The sequence below is a fragment of the Pipistrellus hanaki genome (genome assembly GCF_964339955.1).
Source record: "Pipistrellus hanaki genome assembly, chromosome: 1".
NCBI lineage: Eukaryota > Metazoa > Chordata > Mammalia > Chiroptera > Vespertilionidae > Pipistrellus > Pipistrellus hanaki.
This window is the reverse complement of record NC_140503.1, coordinates 146,052,565-146,072,208: the sequence shown is the minus strand read 5'-3', so window position 1 is coordinate 146,072,208 and position 19,644 is coordinate 146,052,565. Positions and strand designations below refer to the sequence as shown.

At 43.4% G+C, this 19,644-nt stretch overlaps 1 protein-coding gene across 5 annotated transcripts in view; it reads left to right on the top strand.

Annotated features, from left to right (window-relative positions):
* NFKB1 (nuclear factor kappa B subunit 1) overlaps nucleotides 1-19,644 on the top strand; it is a 130,692-nt gene that overhangs the window by 92,718 nt on the left and 18,330 nt on the right. For 4 of the 5 annotated variants that reach the window (XM_084901742.1, XM_084901744.1, XM_084901741.1 and 1 more), the window contains 6 exons: nucleotides 1,215-1,353; nucleotides 7,497-7,640; nucleotides 8,993-9,082; nucleotides 11,281-11,466; nucleotides 12,707-12,848; nucleotides 17,715-17,829. In XM_084901742.1, the coding sequence (XP_084757868.1) occupies nucleotides 1,215-1,353; nucleotides 7,497-7,640; nucleotides 8,993-9,082; nucleotides 11,281-11,466; nucleotides 12,707-12,848; nucleotides 17,715-17,829 (816 nt within the window). The remainder of the gene's footprint in view (nucleotides 1-1,214; nucleotides 1,354-7,496; nucleotides 7,641-8,992; nucleotides 9,083-11,280; nucleotides 11,467-12,706; nucleotides 12,849-17,714; nucleotides 17,830-19,644) is intronic. The other variant, XM_084901745.1, reaches the window with a different exon arrangement.

Below are 19,644 nucleotides of genomic sequence, written 5' to 3'. Positions count from 1 at the left end.
GTGACTAAGGAATCTGTTTTCATACACACATGCAAAAAGGGACACAATCCAGATATCCATCAATAAGTGGCCAATCAAATAATGTTGTATCTATGTGATGGAATATTATGCAGTTAAAAGAATGAGTACTCTATGAACTATTATGAAAAGATCTCGAAGATACAATAATAAAACATTTTAAGAGATAAATATAAAACAAAGTGTATATTTAAAAGATTCTGTGGGTATCAGAATCCATAAAGAAACTCTGGAAGAATACAGAAGAAATTAATAAATTCTCTGTGTTTACCTCTGGGGACTGGGAATGAGTGGCAAGGAAACAGTAAGAATTGCCTGAACGGGGGATAGGAATGGCAAGAAGAAATTTCTATGTATGCCATTATATACCTTTTTAGATTAAAAATAAAAAAAAAGAAAGAAAGCTTTATTTCTATGAATATATTATAGTCAAAAAGTCAAACTTAAAAAAAATGTAAAAATGCCAGCAATGGTCCAGAATGCCCTGCATATGCCTTGAGCCTTGGCCAGTCTCACCTCAAAAAAAAAACTGACCCTATAATGATGTCTCCCTTGAAGGGTTTAGTCACCTCTCTTCATCACAGGCCTGTAGGCTGATAATAGTACCACCTTCCTCATCTCCCTCATCCCAAAACCAGTCTTCCTGATGTTGCTGCCAGTAATCTTGGAAGCTTTTAAGGCTAATTTAAAAGATGAGAAGGGCCAAAACCGGTTTGGCTCAGCGGTAGAGCGTCGGTCTGCAGACTGAAAGGTCCCAGGTTCAATTCCAGCATGTATGTTGGTTGCGGGCACATCTCCAGTAGGGGGTGTGCAAGAGGCAGCTGATCAATGATTCTCTCTCATCGACGTTTCTAGCTCTCTCTCTCTCTCTCCCTTCCTTTCTGTAAAAAATCAAAAAAATATATTTTAAAAAAATAAAAGATAAGAAGGTATATGCAGTGTATTTTTTTCACATGATTATTCACAAGTGAAGACATCTAAATTATTAGATAAATGAAACAATAAAGATTTATAATACATTGGCACAACCTTGCTTCAGTTTCACAATAGCAATTTGGTTAAAATGAATGGGTACAGAATTCTGAGTTTGTAACCTTTTCTAGGGTACTGTATTTTCTTTTGTACACTAACCATTGTGCATAAGGAATGTGTTTAAATAAGTAGCATCCTAACATTTGGATCTTTGTATCCTGCAGTTTGCCATCGTCTTCAAAACACCAAAGTACAAAGATGTCACTATCACCAAACCAGCCTCCGTGTTCGTCCAACTTCGGAGGAAATCTGACTTAGAAACTAGCGAGCCGAAACCTTTCCTGTACTACCCTGAAATCAAAGGTAACTCGGTTGTCTATGCTCTGGCTCCTGTGTCACTAAGAGGACAAGCTTATTAGCAGATATTCATTAGACTCCTCCTTGCAGCAGCTTCCTGGTACCTGTCCCCTGGGTCCATGGTACTTATTTTTTAGAGAAGAGAGAAGTTAATATACTGTGTTCAGGTCAAGGAATTAAGTCCAGCCTTTTAAAATAATATTATCTTCAAACTTATATGAGGTTTAGACCTTTGAGAATTTGCAACTACCATTTATTGAGAAATGCAGGGTCAGGCTGCAGCGATGACAAGATAAGGCTCTCTGTGTCGGAGAGTCAGCCTCTCTACCCACAGGCCTCAGGCAGGTGAACAGAGGGCTCAGCCCCCGTGCTGTGCAGAACTATAAAAATGAATAAATGCCATTCTGTTCCTCACAAAAGACACACCAAGGAGGGGACAGCATAGTCCCCTTAAAAAGTTATCGTGTGCATTAATTCTTTTTATAAGTTCCAAAAGTGAAGCGTCCACAAACACATAGCCAGCTAAGAAAGAGAGCCCTTGCTTCTAAAGCCACCCAGAAGAGGCTTTCTTCAAGGTCCTTAAAACTGGGGCTGTACTTCAGTATTTGGGTGTGGAAGGGAAAAGGGGAAGGGTTCCCTAGGCCTCGGAAACTTGAGGAGCTAAAACTGTATTTGTTCAGAGAAAAGTGAGCAGTGTGAGCACTGAGCCGGACTCCTGAGGCCGAGGAAGGCCGGACAGGAAGGCCAGAGCCAGGCTCCGAAGTGCTGGGATCGGCAGCTAAAGAATTTTGTGTTGATTCTGGAGAGGGGAACGGCCTGGCCTGTTTGAATTTGGAATGATGGCCCTGACTTCTTTATATAAACACGGGGAAAACTCTCTGGGCTGCAGTGAGTCGGAAGAGGAATGCAAAAATCCAAGTGAGAAATGGTGAGATTATTAAAGGTATGAGTGCAAAGAAGGAGAGGAGAAGTTGGGTTTAAAAGGCAGTTCTGTGATAGTGTCAGGAGGATCTGGATGCTGGTTGAGTAGGAGGGGATGGAATAATTGAGAAGTCATAGATGGTCCTAGAAAGTTATCTTGTTGGACTTTAGGTTCTTGCGGCAAATTCCTCTTAGGGCAGTTAAAAGAGAGGAGTGGAACTCGAGAGAACCAGGCGGGAAATTGAGTATTGAGAATGCTCTCGGAGTGAGTGTAACAGGTATTTGATTTCTTTTTCTGGTGCCCACTGGCCCCTAAGGGGTCCATGGATAGAAATCTGCTTTACTAAAATTAGCTTTGTTGTGGTCCTATCTAGTATTTTACATATTGAAAACTGTGATTCTAAGATGGGATCCAAAGACTTCACAGACTGCACACTGGGCCACAGCACAAACAAAATTGGAAACCTTTGGACTGAAGGGAAGTGAGACCCGAGAGGGAGTTTAGTCCGTGACTGTCACAGGGCACCACGTGCTGGCCAAGGTTGGGCATCACGAAGACACCGTAGCAACGATCCACATGTGTGTTGGATCCTGTGATAGTAGCATGATGGGTGATTTTAAGGAGGACTTTCCTAGACTTCATGTTGGGGCAGGAGCATTTAGATGCTTCCTGAGTTCTTGTTTCTTTTCTGAGGTTGTGACCTTTCCACTGATGAGTCACATGTATAGTGCGTTCCACGACTGGTGATTTGAAAACATTGTCCGCAGAGAAGCCCTTTCCCTTCACATGAAGTTCCATGCACCATCCCAGTATACGGACCTGCTAGGCTCTGGCAACACAGAGGGAGAGCGCTCTGCCCACTTCACCTTTCCCGGAAGCTCTCTCGTCAGCTCTTCACTTCCCCACCCAGGAGCTGCCTGGGGTCTTCTGAATGCTTCCGTCTATGTAAAATTTGAAAGTCAAATTTTAAACATCCCTCTTTAAAAGGAGACAAATTTTCTTTTTTACTTTCTGAAAAAAGAAAATAGATTTCTTGTCCTGGAATGTCTTCAAAATGACAATTTTTCTAACACAGAAAATTGTGTTTCAAGAGGAAACCCAGATATGGATGAGCCTAGAAATATTAAAAGCTGAGCTTGGTTCCTAGGCGGCATGTCTCCCTTTCCCAGTAGTAAAGGCATCAGAAGAATATGATACAGGAGGCATGTGCGCAGACTATTGCTTTCATTGCTACCCTATTGTGGTAGGAGCTATCTATTGATGATGGGCTTAGAGAATAGATGGGGCATCTGGAAAGTTCAAAATCCCACCCAAATGCTTCCAGCACTTACCTTCCAGGCTACCATAGACTAAAATCCATGCAATACAAACAATAAGAGAAGAACCATCTGGCCTGGCCGGTTTAGCTCAGTGGATAGAGTATCGGCCTGTAGCCTAAAGGGTCGCAGGTTAAGTTCCAGTCAAGGGCATGTAGCTCTGTTGCAGGCTCAATCCCCGGCCCTGGTTGGGGAACCGCATGAGACAACCAATCGAGGTATCTCTCTCACACTGATGTTTCTCTGTGTCCCTCCCCCTTCTTCCACTCTCTCCAAGAATCATTGGGAAAATATCCTCAGGTAAGGATTAACAAAACAAAATATTTTTGAAAAGAACCATCTAGGAAAATAAGAGTTAGCCATTGAGCTCCAAAGAAAGAAAGACCAACGTACATTGAGGCACTGAGTCATTGTGAGATAAGAACTTTATATTGAAGATAAATTACCTTAGCCTATAAAACTTTCTAGATTATAAAATTCCCAAAGTGGAATAATCACAAGGAGAACCAATCACACCAGGCTTGTGACTAGTCAGTAAATAGCAGGCCAGTTCACATGAAAATAAGTGTATGAACATGATGCAAACTAGGCAACCCATTTATCAGAAGTCATTGTACGTCCTTCCCACTGCCCCCATTCCCTGCAGTCACTCCCTATTTCATAGTCTAAATTTATATTCTTCATTATTTTTATCAGTATATAAAATAGTCTTCTCTACTAATTTATGTGTTTGTTGTCTTCTTCTTACCTCCAGCAAGAGACATACTCTTTGGGCCACAGATTTGGCTTTTTGTGTTAATTGCTACACCTCCAGCATCTAGAACAGTATGTGTCACATAGTAGATGCTCATTAAATACCTGAGAGCTGACTTATTAATTATCCAAGCTTCCAACCTCATTCAAAAGGCTAATAATTTGTTGAATGTCATCAAGTAGGAGATTAGATAAAGAAATATAACATATTCTTTTCATTTTTCAGAATCATCCAGCCCTGAACTCTGCATCCTCTATGGTCATTGGCATTATACTTTATTAAAACTCCATGGAGATGTTTGAGTCCAGGGGAGATAATTAAAATGATGGATGATTGAGTCCAGGGGAGATAATTAAAAGAGATAGATGATTGACAAAGGCAAAAATAGGTGAGGAACAGCTATGCAAAAGCAAAGAAAGACCATGTGATTTTTCAGTCTGAAAAGATGGAGATTAGGAAGAAACAGTATAATCTTTAAATTATATGTTTATGTTAAATTATGTTTCCCAACAAATAGCAGCTCACTAAAATGAAAAGCTCACTGGACTTTGGACCTGAACTTCACTCTGACCTGACCTCAAACAGGTCCCTTAGTCATCTTAGCTTTGGTTTCTTTACTGTAAAAGAAGGGCCTAGAGTGAGTGGTATTCTAGAATTAGGTCCCTTCTAGAATTAGCTCAATGTCTCGTCATGCATCCCATGGTGCCACTGTCAAAGGCAGACCACAAAGATACATGAGCCCAATGTGAAAATCTTCATGTAATCTTCAATTCAGACATTTAGACTGTAGATTTTTTTTTTTATTTAAAAAGCTTGTCACATGGAATTTTTCTGTATCAGTTTCTTGTTGTTGGAATTTTAGTGGCTGTACAGTAAATATTTTTTTAAGTTGACCCTTAAAATTTTAGAGTAAAATATAACCAGTGGATATCTGCTTTATAAGTCAAAAGAAATACATAGCAAATACAAAATGATCTCTGTGCTAAGAAGCACATCAGTAGATACCATTTATTTCGAAAGATGAATAAGTTGCCTGTGTCTCTCTCATGGTTCATATTCCTAATGAAATAATATTCTCTGTGAGTGCAACAGTTTATAGAATGAGTAAATAAGTGTGATGATGAGTTATGGTACAACTGGTGGAAAATGTGATAAGTTTGTCCAAACCTTTTGGTAAAGAGATAGTTGGTGTTTCTCCACATTAAGGTCATCTCTTTCTGTGGAAGCACAGAGTCTTCAGAGTTGACCCTCCATAGCTTTTTCCCTCCTAACAAGCCTGGGCATGGCCAGTCTTTAAACGATGGTTTCCTAAATGTGCTTTACTACCCTACTTTCCCTGCTTCCGCTTCCATCTGCACTCAGATGATCGGGAGAACATCAGTAAACAGCAGCATTCTTTCCAACCCTGAGATGACGGAAACAGCTGCAGGATTAGAAAGAAGGGAAGATGTTTCTGAACATAAACAGAGATCGCAACTGACATTGAGAAATCAGAACTAGGACAATTGGCTGATGATGGGGGGAAAAGGATACCATATTGACTGTTTATTCCATTTAAACAAAAATCTTTTTTTTTATTGTTCCTTCAGCCCAAAAGAGAGACGGTAGGGAAAAAATTAATAGTAGGAAAATCAATCAGAGAAGAGAAAGGGAAACAGAAAGAAGAAACAAGAATGGAACAATAGACCACAAAGGCAGGGCCAGGCCTCGGGGGCCATGGGGCTGGTGAGAAGCACTGATAGTGAGAAGCGAAAGAAAAATAGAGCAACACAAGGAATGAGGGGAGGGTCTGATGAGGACCTAGACCTGGACAGTCACTGTACTGTAGTCCAGTAGTGGTCACAGACCTTTAGCCTTCTATATCTCACCCATCGCCCCAAGGGCGACAGGCCTCTCTTTCATTGTATTTTGGGCTCCACCTATTTTGATTACCATGGTAACCAAGGAACAGTCTCCATCAAATTATGTCTGCACTGTCTTTGTCTCTCACTTTGATTCTTTATTTTATTATTATTATTATTGATTTTAGAGAAAGGAAGAAAGAGAGGAGAGAGAGAAACATCAATGTGAGAGAGAAACATCCATTGGTTACTTTCCACATTTGCCCCTACTGTGGATCAAACCCACAACCGGGGCATCAAACCCACAGCCTGCACCTTTTGGTGTATGAGACGATGCTTCAACCAACTGAACCACACCTGTCGGGGCTTACTTTGACTCATTTATTTTATCCGATATACCAGTGACAGATGAATGTCCTCCAATACCAGCACCAAACACCATTCCCCTGTTCAAAAACATTGGCTGGCTCTCCTGCTTAAAGTTAAGCGCCTTCAGTTCACCCTCAGAGTGCTCCGCAGCGTGGTCCCAATCAGGGCTGTCTCTCAAGAATTCCTCATATTAAACTTTTACTTCAGCTAAACTGCCCTACTGCTGACCTCGTAAATACAGAGTGCACACTCTTTCCCTCATTACTCGCCCTCTGTATCCTCTTCCCAGAACACCCTTCTGTTGCCCTCTCCTGACGTAAAGTTGATTCTAGGAGACATTTCCTGAATCTTCCAGCCCACTGGCACTTCCCTGGGGCTCTTCCTTGAGCTCCTGGAACATGGGTTTGCACCATGCATTCAACATGTATCGCATCGTAGTGCTATCTCTCTAAGTTCCCCCCCTCCCACCCCCCTGAGGCCTTAACATTATATCAGGGGGTTCTTGACAGCAAAGACATTATATCGTACTTCTCTTTATGCCCAAAACTTATCTCGCGGGACATACCTAATTAACGTTAGCCGGTTAGCCAGAGCTGTTCTGTATGACCAAGTAAAAATGCTCAGTAATGTTTTTCTTATTCATATCTGAATCTTTGATGGGCAATGCAGTGTCTCACTGATTTGTATGACCTCGGAGACGTAAAAGACTGATGCAGAGGGGGTTTGGGCGTGTACTGTTCTGTGGTCTCTCTCTGGCTGGTTCTCAGTCTTTGTATCACTGGAATAAACATGATGCTTCTTGAAATTTGGCATCTCTTCCTCCTTGGGTGCTTTCCGTTTCCCTTTATGATATTTAAAAATACCATCAGAATCAATATTCTCTCTGTGGCTAGTAGTGGAACTGCATCCATTTTTTTCTCCTTTGGTTTCTCTTCCTTTCACGACAGATAAAGAGGAAGTGCAGAGGAAGCGGCAGAAGCTCATGCCCAACTTTTCGGACAGTTTCGGAGGCGGCGGTGGTGCCGGGGCTGGAGGTGGAGGCATGTACGGCAGCGGCGGTGGAGGAGGCGGCGCTGGAACTGCCGGTCCAGGTACAAACCAGGTTATCCTCTCTAAAGCTTTTTCACGTAGGAGAGGGGAGAATTTTCTTTCTCGATATTTCCCAGCTTATCTGTGCGTGGAGTGGCTATGACATTATTGAGTGTGATACACTAAATTACAATTTCCCAACAAATATAACTTTTTCAAAGAAGTGCCACTGCATTTTACAACATGTGGATAATACTAAAAAACTCAAAAAAGAAAAAAAAAAATCACCCAAATCCAGTTAGCCAAAAAAGACCTCTGTTAACATTTTGGTATAGTTCCTCTACTTATTCTTCTTTATTTTTTTTTTTCTTTTCTTTTCTTTCTTTCTTTTTTTTTTTTTTTTTTTTCATGGTTGTTTTGGTATTCTTTGGAAAAACTGAAAATTATAGAAAGTCTCAAAATATATAAATTCTACTATCCAAGGTATGATTTCTACTATTTTCTGTTCCTAGATTATAGACTATATTTATGCATTTTCCCAAATACAGCTGTGTATATCCTTATTAAATGCTGTATTTTAATCCATGTACTTGTATTATCTCTTTATTATCATCACATCATGAGAGTATGTAGAGAATTCTTATACTGCTTTTCTCTAATGGGTTTCCATAAGCATTTCCCCAAGGTAATATCAAACTTCACATAAACTGATGCATATTTTTAAGCATCAGTTTAATGACAGTAATAGTTCATCAAGTGAACAGACCATAATGTAACTTTCTTGACAATTGTCACCTCTTTCTATGTAAAATGTTATACTAAACTCTTCTATCCACATTGCTTTTCTCTTACTGCAGATTTTTAAGATTAGATTCTTTGAAGTAAAATTACTAGGTCAGAGAGTATAGCAACTAGTAAGACCAGCTGCTTTCCCACAGACTTTTACCAGTTTATGCTTCTACCAAAAAATCCATGGGAATAAACAGATAGCCATGTTTCTGAGAAGGCAGTATATTTTTCTGTATTTTGTTTGGTTCAGTGCTCTCCTCCAGAGGCTATTTTCATGTCCTCTGTGTCGGCGAGTCTGCCCCCGGGTGGTGACCTCTCATCGTTAGCCTCTCTCCTGCACGGGTGAGGAAGGCTTTCTCCAGCTGTGCGGCCTGAGCCTGGGCACGGCCTGACCTGCCAGGTGTCAGTTTGCCAGAATGGAGCGCTGGTCAACCAGGACCCCCTTGATGCATCTTGCTAACTCCCAGCAGAAGCTCGGTGTCAGGCAAATGCCCTCCCACACCCAAGCCTGTGCTCACCTGGATGGGGGACATGGAGGTTGCTGAGTCTTTGTAAAAAAAAAAAACAAACAAACAAAAAAAAACACATAACTCTTGAGGGCCCTTTGTTTTACTTGCCATTTCAGGGTATGGCTTCCCCCACTATGGATTTCCAACCTACAGTGGAATCACCTTCCACCCTGGAACCACTAAGTCTAATGCTGGGATGAAGCATGGTAAGTAAGACTTTTTTTTTTTTTTTTTTAATACTGAAGAAGGAAGAAAAAACTTAATGCCAAACAGGATTTTTATCCTTTTTTATCCTTATTTATCACAACAGCATTATCATCTTGAAAAAAAATGATGAATGCAAATAAGCTAAGATGCTTTTCCAAAAATATTTTTATTTCCTGAGGAAAATTCTATTCCTGATGCTATGTTTATACTTGCGTACTTTGTAAGTTGCATGAATGGGGGGAAGACAAGGACATTAAAAAGGGATATCTAGAGACTTGATTGTCTATAATAATAAAAGGGTAATATACTAATTAGTCCAGACAGCCGAACCACCTTCTGGGCATCCTTCCAGTATACTTCTGGACGAAGTTGTGGGGGCCAAGGAAGCTGCCACAGTGGGCAGGTGGCCAAGGCAAAGGCATTTAGGGGCGATCAGGCTGGCAGACAAGCAGTTAGGGGCGATCAGGCAAGCGGTTAGGGGCAATCAGGCAGGTAGGAGAGCAGTTACGGTAATCAGGCAGGCAGGCAGAGTGGTTAGGGACGATCAGGCAGGAAGAATGGTCAGGGGCAATCAGGCAGGCAGGCAGAATGATTAGGGGTGATCAGGCAGGTGAGCAGTTACGAGCCAGTGGTCCCAGATTGCAAGAAGGTGCAGGCTGAGCTGAGGGACCTTCAAAATGCCAATGGCTCCCCTTCTATAGTCCTTTTATAATAAAAGCCTAATATGCAAATCAACTGAATGGCAGAACGACTGGCCACTATGACATGCATTGACCACCAGGGGGAGGACACTCAACTCAGGAGCTGTCCCCTGGTGGTCAGGGTGCTCCCACAGAGGGAGCACCGCTCAGCCAGAAACCGAGCTCATGGCTGGCAAGTGCAGCGGTGGTGGCAGGAGCCTCTCTCACCTCCACTGCAGCGCCAAGGAGCAGTGAGTCAGCCAAGTGGTAAAGAGCAGTGAGCAGGCGGGTGGTAAGGAGCAAGGGGTCCCGGATTGCGAGAGGGCACAGGCCAGGCTGAGGGATCTTCCATCCAAGTGCATGAATTTTGTGCAACGGGCCTCTAGTTCCAACATAAAAAGTCATCAAACTTAGCTATTCTGTTTTTGTTTTTGTTTTTCAAACGTTATACTTTTGTAGACATTGTGAATTTTATAGGGATGGCCTTTTCCCATCAAATGCTTCCCCTAATCAGCAGCTGTCACACCATGCATTCATAGTTTATGTTACATGTCTTCTACTTTGAAGTCTTCCCTTCTCTGCATGCTGCTTTAACATGTTCTAACTAATCTTCATGATTGCTCTGTAAGGAAAATATTAGCATCTCCATTTAACATATCTGTTAGTGGCAGAACCAGGATTTGAACAAGGTCTGCCCATAAAACATAGCTGCTCTTTCATTGGGCCTGTCAGACAACACAGGTGGACCTGAAAGAGCATGATCCAAAATAATGCACTGGGTCACTCCCACACTGAAGAATGCGAATTGAGATCACATCTTTACAACTTATGTGGTTAATCAGCAATAGGAAAGAAGTAAGTCCTCTCCTTTCAACAACATTAAAAAATTCTACTTTCCTGCAATTCCCAGAAGAGCTTTATGTCATTTTGTCCCTTAAAAATAAACAGAAGTTGCCCAAACCGGTTTGGCTCAGTGGTAGAGTGTCGGTCTGAGGACTGAAAGGTCCCAGGTTCGATTCCGGTCAAGGGCATGTACCTTGGTTGCGGGCACATCCTCGGTAGGGGGTGTGCAAGAGGCAGCTGGTCGATGTTTCTCTCTCATCGATGTTTCTAGCTCTCTATCCCTCTCCCTTCCTCTCTGTAAAAAATCAATAAAAATATATTTTTAAAAATATAATAAAATAAACAGAAGTGATGTAAGTTTTTAGAAGTGTTAGGGGAAAAAATGGGTTTAAGTATCTTAAAAGTTCTCATCACAAGAAAAAAATATCTAACTGTGTATGCTGACAGATGTTAACTAGATTTATTGTAATGATCATTTTGCAAAAAATGCAAATATCAAGTCATTATATTGTAAAATGTTTTTAGAAGTAAGAGTTTAAAATAGCTACAAAGCATGTTACTTATAATCATTTTAAAAATAATTTAAATTATCTGACCTCCATTAAAGTAGAGACTCATAATTTTAACAAATAGATTTTATTGAGAAAAAGTTGGTGTTTTATCTTTTGTTTTAGGAATCATGGACACCTCATCTAAAAATGACCCTGAGGGTTATGACGAGAGTGATGGCAGAGGGGCTGTACGTCTCTCTGAGAAAGTCACTGAAACCACAGAACCAGATAAGGGGTCGGGCCAGAGGGACGAGGAGGGCACTCTGACGTATCCAGTGGGAGTAAAGAAAGAGAATTCTAGGTTTCAGGGTAAGTGAGCACACAGATAATTACACTGCATGGTGGGTGCGGGGATGAGTCGGTGCAAGGTGTAAAGGTTGTTTCCAGAAAACAGATTTTTGTTGTTGTTGTTGTTAATGTAAAGATGACAAAGCCATGTCTAGTTCAGTGTGCTCTCCAGAGTCCTGTGAGCCTTTTGAAAAGCACCTATCAGGTCATTGTACTCACACTGGGATATCTGTTTTCCCAGTGTTGTGTTTGACTATATAAAGTACTGAAATTTACAGCTAAGACCGGTTTGGCTCAGTGGATAGAGCGTCAGCCTGCGGACTGAAATGTCCCGGGTTCAATTCCGGTCAAGGGCATGTACCTTGGTTGCGAGCACATCCCCAGTGCGGGGTGTGCAAGAGGCAGCTGGTCGATGTTTCTCTCTCATCGACGTTCCTAACTCTCTATCCCTCTCAATTCCTCTCTGTGTAAAATCAATAAAATATATTAAAATAAATAAATAAACAAATAAAGTACTGAAATTTACAGATGCATTCTCCAGTCATAATCATGCAGGTTTATAGTATCTGAGACAGAACCTAATTCATTTCTACCACAGATAATAGAGACAAGTAGTTTCTATAAGTTTAATAGTCTCTCTCCTCTAGATTCTAGCTGATCAATGTTTCTCTCTCATAGATGTTACTAGCTCTCTATCTCTCTCCCTTCCTCTCTGTAAAAAATCAATAAAATATATATTTTTTTAAATAAAATAAATAAAAATGAACCAAGCCCTGCTTAACTAGGGGCCATAGAAGAACAGGCCACGCCCAGGATTTGCCCCACGGGATTTCTTCAGGAAGAAACTGTACAAAACGCCAATGGCTCCTGGAAAAATCTCTCTGTGTGTGGCAGGGACTGTGGTTTTTGACACTTGCCCAACGAGCGAGTTGCTCAGGAGTTCAGTGAAGGATTGATTATTTTACCAGGAGATTAAGTATTTATAATGATGGCCAAATCCAATCAACTTCATTTGGAGATTGATTGTTCCTCTTTAAATAACAGACATTTCTAAACTTCTTTCCCCCTAGCAACTGTTGATAGATTTTTCAGACCAGCCTCTGTATGCTCCAGTGAGCCTGTGTCCAACTGTGCTTTTTCTAGTGAATACAACCCAGAAGCACTGAAAGGAACATTGGTGCTGATGGTTTTGACCTCAAGCATGCCAGACTGTAGAGCAAGTATAGGAAACTCAGTTGTGATTTTGGTCATTGCCTTGCAGATAACCTCTTTCTGGAGAAGGCTCTGGAGCTCGCCAAGCGGCATGCCAATGCCCTGTTTGACTACGCGGTGACAGGAGACGTGAAGATGCTGCTGGCTGTCCAGCGCCATCTCACTGCAGTGCAGGATGAGAATGGGGACTGGTAAGTCCAGACTTCCATGTACAAGGCTTGTTTTCGGGCAGGGAAGAGAGCTAATTAAGGTGTGCATGCTGGCTAGAGAAAAGGAGAATTGAGCAAAATGATTGAATCATATAACTAGAATACTATCTTTCAAGGAAAAGAATGTGTCAGTAAGGTTGAGTGGCATAATTTGCTTCTCCTGTCCTGTGGCTCTCATCTCCTGGACTCTAGAATCACTGGAATACTCACCTAAGAGTACAGCATTCTGGACAAGGAAGCTAAATTGTATGTGTGTGTATCAGGGGGAGTGGGGCAGTACTTTCTTAAGAGTCTTGCTTTATTTTTGGAAACAAAATTTGGAATAATATTTAGTAAATATATATGAAGAGTAATAATATTTGCTTTAATATCATTTGCTTTGGAATCCTTATATATAAAAACCCTGGGTCCATCACATCTGCAATGACTGGAGGCTCGACCAACCAGAAGTCAGTCCTGCAGTCAGCACTGGGTGGCCGTGGTGACCCAGCACTGACTGCTGAGGGGGCTACGAATCAGGCCTGGAGAGAGGCCTGAAGAGAGAAGCAGAGTCTGATCCATAGCCTCTGTGGCAGCTGTTGATCAGCACTTGCCTCTCTCTTTCTTCCTGGGCCTGGTCAGCAGCCATGCCTCTATTTCTCTCCAGGCCTTCACCAGAGCTGCTGATCAGCCCCACCTTTCTAATCAGACCCTGTTGATAGGCCCAGAGATGCTGACTGGCATAGAAACCGACCAATCAGAACCAAATCTGAGTCAACTGGGAGGAGCCAATGTCTGCCTAGGAAGCAGAGCTTTTGATACTGACTGGCATAGAAACCAACCAATCATAACCAAATTGGCCAGCAGAGGCGGGCAATTGGGGGGGGGGGGGGAGATCAGGCCTGCAGAGGAGGACAGTTGGGGGCAAGATCAGGCCCTCAGGGGAGGGCAGTTAGGGGTGATCGGGCAGGCAAAGGCAGTTAGGAGTGATCAGGCTGGCAGGCAGAAGCAGTTAGGGACAATCAGGCAGGCAGCCAGGTAAGCGGTTAGGAGCCAGCAGTCAGACATCCCCTGAGGGGTCCCAGATTGGAGAGGGTGCAGGCTGGGCTGAGGGCTACCACCACCCAGTGCACGAATTTCGTGCACCAGATCTCTAGTAATATAATAATAAAATGTGGTCCTACCAAATCCCTAGAACACTTGTTATCCCAAAAATGTATTTATAATGATAGTTACTCAAGAGAAAGCCCAATAAAGACATCACATCCTATGATCATACCACTCTGAACCCTCCCAATCTTGCCTGATCTGGGAAGTTTAAGCAGGGTGAGGCCTGGCTAGTACTTAGATGGGAGACAGCCAAGAAATTCGGGGTGCCGTAGTCTTTTAAAAAAAAAAAAATGACAGCATAACAACAAAATGATTAAGACACAAATGTCATTCTTTCTTGGTTACTGGTTCCTTCTCTACCCCCTCTGTTAATGGTCACCAGTCTGTGACTGGCTCGGGCTCATGACCGCTCTAACCCACATTGCACGGGAGTCTGACATTCCCAACACCATGCCTCCCATTCCTGCTGTGACTGGGCTTGTACTTGCAGAGCCACCTGGCTTCTTTCTAAAAACGGTTCTCTTCGTCCTCTCACTGAGACTTCTAAAATGATCTCAGCAGCCTACAAAAATAACAAGACAGCAGCCCTCAGATTCAAATCGGATGCCTTATCTGAAGCCTTCCCAAAATAGTGTTGACAGCGAAATCCTTTTCTGTGAAAGGGCCCTTGAGTGCTGCGTTTCCAACCTCCGCGTACAAACCGAACCCAGCGCTTTAGGAAAGTGCCAATCTCAGGTTTTCAGAGACCTTTGTTCTCACTCCTTGCAGCGTAACCAAGGATGTGGTATAACCACTGGCCTTGTTATACAGTAAGAGAAGAGCCTGTGCGCCCTTCTTGGTGTAATGCCATGAGAAGCAGAATGTTTTTTCAACTGGGTTGAGTTCTCCGATTAGCACTCAGAACCGTATAACCACAAGAGAAAGCAGTGAGCCGAGGCAGGACAGCAGCATTTTCAGTGACATTGTTAGGGACCTGCTGAACGATGAGCCTAAGAAAGATGAGCACATACCAGTTAGAAAGAGACTGCTGCTGTGGGAAGGAGGATTGTGGGAAGGGTACAGGCGCCTGCATTGAAGTGGGTGCATTGGGGGTGGGGGAGGCAGACACACGTGTAAGGACTCTGGGCATCTATGGAGGCGCTGAGGAGGTGGCCTTCCCTGCCCAAGAAGGAAATCAAAACTTAAGGTCCCCTCCCAGGACCCCAGACATACCCATGCAAGCAGGCTGGCAGGGGCTTGACACAGCCAGAGGCCCGAGGGCTGAGACTTGGGGAGACCAAAGAGGAGTCCCCGAAAGAATGTAGACAAGAGGTACCTTTTGACCTTCAGAACTTAGGTCTCTTGTTTTCACTGAGCTTGTCCTAGGCAGCTAACAACCTGAATCCTGTGGCTATTAGTCATCACAGAAAATACAACAAAGACACAAAATAATAAAGACTTCTGGTACTGGGGAAATTCCCAGGAGGGTGTGAGGATTTGGGGAGGAAGGGGAAGTTGCTTCTGCTGTGAAGTGCTGAGCTGCACATGGAAAATTTTAGGCCGTTTTTGAAGCATGGCCTTTTTCTTGGTACGTGTGCATCATGTCTGCGTCAGACCTCAGGCCTTTTTCAGAAGTCTCCCTCCAGCCTCTCATTTCGAGAGACAGTAGTGAAACTCTGAAACCCGTCATTAAAAGAAATCTCTCCCGAGTAATGGAGTCACACTTCGTTTTTGAGGCCCTCCTGTGCCAGTCCTAAGGCTGATACCCTTGCTATTGCTAAGAAAAAGGCCTGGGTGAAATGACACCTATTATCTTTATATTAGAGCAGATCCGGTCGGTGCCTCAAACCACAGACTTACTGCCGCCGGGTGACACTTGAGTGTGCCCAGCATCACAGTCTGCCCACACTTTAGCGTTATTCATCCTCTTAGATCCGTGGTCGGCAAACTGCGGCTCGCGAGCCACATGCAACTCTTTGGCCCTTTGAGTGTGGCTCTTCCACAAAATACCACAGCCTTGGGCGAGTCTGTTTTGAATAAGTGGCATTAGAGGAAGCTTAAGTCTAAAAAATTTGACTCTCAAAAGAAATTTCAATCGTTGTACTGTTGATATTTGGCTCTGTTGCCTAATGAGTTTGCCGACCACTGTCTTAGATGTTCACCTACAACCGTCCAGAGCAATGTGCATGTGCCCCTAATACAAGATTAAGTGATGGCATTGGCACAAGATTGACCTGAGCTTAAATTCCAGCTTCACCTCTCTAGCTCTGTGACCCAGGTTGAATTCTGTTATACCTATGAGTCTCCCTTTCATCATCTGAAAAATGGGGATAATCTTACCTATCTTGTTCGATTGTTGTTATGATTAAGGATATAATGTATGTCAGGTGTTTAGCAGTCCGGTAAATAGATGCTCTAAACCACATGTGTCAAACACAAGGCCCGCGGGCCAAATCCAGCCCGCCAGGCCTTGCAATGTGGCCCGCACCGCGGTGTCTTCACTGCACTCCGCTGTCAGTTTATGACATTGTCAGTTTATGACTGTTCAGTAAACCATTCAGCCCGCGATTTAGGCTGGATTTTAGATTTTGGCCCCTTCTCTGATTGAGTTCGACACCCCTACTCTAAACAAACAATAGCCACTTTTATTACTGTTATCAAATTAATTTTAATAATAAGTTTTTTTTAATAATTAAAGAAAATGGAGTGATGCTTGGCAACCGCCAACCTTTTTTACCTTGCTAGTGTAAGCTCCTAGGTTTCCTCAGTCATCCTTATTATTGCACCTAAACTGTAAGGCTGTACCAGGCCTGTTAGGCTGACCCAGAGAGAACCGGCCTCCAAGGCCGGAGAGGGAGAGAGATGTAGAGAAAATTGTAGTTGTGCAGCCACATGGTAAACTCAAGAGGAGACAACTCTCTCTGCCTAGGAAGTTGGGGAAGTCTTCTCCAAGGAGGGAAGGCTTGAAGCGGAGTATGAAGATGGAGAAGCAGCAAAACCATTTCAGGCTAAGGGGGTATCTGTGAGGGAGAAACACATTGGAGTGTTCCTTCAAAAGTTTGTCAAGGTTGCGGATTGTTTGACCTATTAACCAGGAGGTCATGGTTTCATTCCCAGTCAGGGCACATGCCTGGGCTGTGGGCTCGATCCCATGTGGGGCCTTCAGGAGGCAGCTGATCAATGATTGTCATCATTGATGTTTCTATCTCTCTTTCCCTCTCCCTTCCTCTCTGAAATCAATGAAAATATTTTTTTTTTAAGTTTGCCTCAAGAGTCTTCTACTCATTAAAAGCATGACTTTATTTTCCCCTCTTAGGATCTCAGAAGATCTTAAACCACCACAGTGTACTTTGCAGGATGGCAGGGCAGATGAGGTAGCTACATTTTCTGCACAGATCCGAGTTCAGGCACCCTACGTGCATTGCCTACCTGTCAGGGAAAGTTACAGGAGAAAGTGCCCTGGAATGTGGGGGCAGGGACAGAGTGGGGATTTGAACTCAGCTCTCTGCCTCAGAGCCCAGGTGCCTTTCCGCCTCAGCGGAGTATCAAACCTGAAAGCCCCCAGAGACAAGGCAGGCACCGTAAATGAGCGTAGGAGCCCTGGGTAGGCAGAAGAGCACCCACCTCAGACTCAGACATGCTACTGATTCAGAACATTTGGGGCTAAAGGAAATTAGGAATGAGAGCCAGATGTAGCCTCCAAATCTAATCATATCTTGGAAATCTTTTTTCTCCCCATTTACATTTTAGCTGATTGTTGCCATTGTATTTTTGTTCCAGTGTCTTACACTTAGCAATCATCCACCTGCATGCTCAGCTTGTGAGGGATCTGCTAGAAGTCACGTCCGGTTTGGTTTTGGATGACATTATCAACATGAGAAATGACCTCTACCAGGTAAGCAGAACTATCAGGGATTCAAATGAAAAATCTATGGTTTGTATATCCACATGCACATGTGTGTGTGTGTGTGTGTGTGTGTGGTGGTATGTGTTATTTCTAATAATGTTAGCAGTAGAGATACATACAACAAAACATCTTTGCAGGTAAGATCCTCAAAGCCTATCACTCAGGAATGTTCTTCAGTGAATAGGATGCTTTGATCTGGTGTGCTAGCAGTCACCCACAGTGAAAGGTCACAGCTGCTGCAGGAAGGTGAACTTGAAACTTTAGAGGCCATCAAAGAGTCCATCCATTTTAGAGGAAGAACCTCGCATAAATGCATCACGTCTGTCAAGAGAAATAAAGTTGAAAAAAAGATTAAGCTTGCAAAGACAATCGTTTGCAAGAATTTTGAAGTCCGCTGAAACACATTTTGACAACCCGTAAATTACATGTATATCAAACAAAAGGTGCTGATGCAATCAGAATACAAAAAGATGAAAAGGCTGCCTGAGGAAGAAAAAATGTCTTTCAAAAACAGAAAGAGCTCAAAGTGGGCTCAGAAGCCACTTGAGGAACTCTGTTAGAGAGGCCTTCAGAGCTGCAGAGAGAAGCTAGGTGGAGCTTCTGGAGGCTGCCTGCTGAGCACATGCACATGTCAGCGAGGAAAGAGTGAAACTGCTTGGGCAGGGCCAAAGCCTGGGTGCCGGGTGCTGGGAGCTCCGAGACCTGGGCCAGCCTCCCTGGCTAAGGGACCTACAGCCACACTAACATGGGGCGAGGGGGCTTCCACTTTCCAGAGCTGCCCCCACCTCTCTCCCCTGGATGCTGTCCTGGCCCCCACCAGGCTTCTGTCTGTCTGTTGGTCTCACCCTGACTCAGCTGTCCTGTTTTTTCCTGCCTTCACTCAGCCCACAGTGGCTACCCAGACCGTGGCCTAGATGGTATGCTGGATGCCTGAGTCAAGCCTCTCTCTCATGCTGAAAATACAGACAGCGATCACATACAAGTATTTATGTGATAAAGGGCTAGTTGTCAATTTTTAAAGCAGATGATATGAATCCTTTTTATTTCCTCAAAGCAAATGTACTAAAATGTTTACTAGTACACATAGCTATCAACAGGTTTTTACCCGTGAATAAGTGTTCCCTGAGCCAAAACCGGTTTGACCCAATGGATAGAGCATCAGCCTGCGGACCGAAAGGTCCCAGGTTCGATTCCGGTCAAGGGCATGTACCTTAGTTGCGGGCACATCCCCAGTAGGGGGTGTACAAGAGGCAGCTGATCAATGATTCTCTCTCATTGATGTTTCTAACTCTCTATCCCTCTCTCTTCCTCTGTAAAAAATCAATAAAATATATTTTAAAAAAAAAAGTGTTCCCGAGAAGGCAAACCACAAGTTCCCATTGGGCGTAAGGCTTCTGTGGCTGCTGGGCTTCATGTCAGAGGACAAGTGAAGCTGGGGATTCCTCCCTGACTCGGTATAAAATAGCCAGGGTGAGGTCTAATGTCAGATACACTGCGTGTGAAGGATGTCTTCTTCAGTACTTTCCATAACACTTGAGGGTTGTTAGTATTTGGCCATAAAGCTCGATTCGCTGAGGCTTTGGAATGCCTGTTCCTTTTTGCCATCAGCCTGCGTCGGTCAAACTAGGCACCAGGCGGGTGTTGTCACTTTGCGGCCCTCCTTTCAAAGGCTGCGAACTTTGCTGCCTGTAGGTCCGATTCAGGGAATTAGTTGCTTTTCTGTTTATACATAGGACCTGCAAAGGACACAGTACAACAGGCTCCGCAGTTGGGATTTATTGTGTGCTAACCTCCTTACTCAAT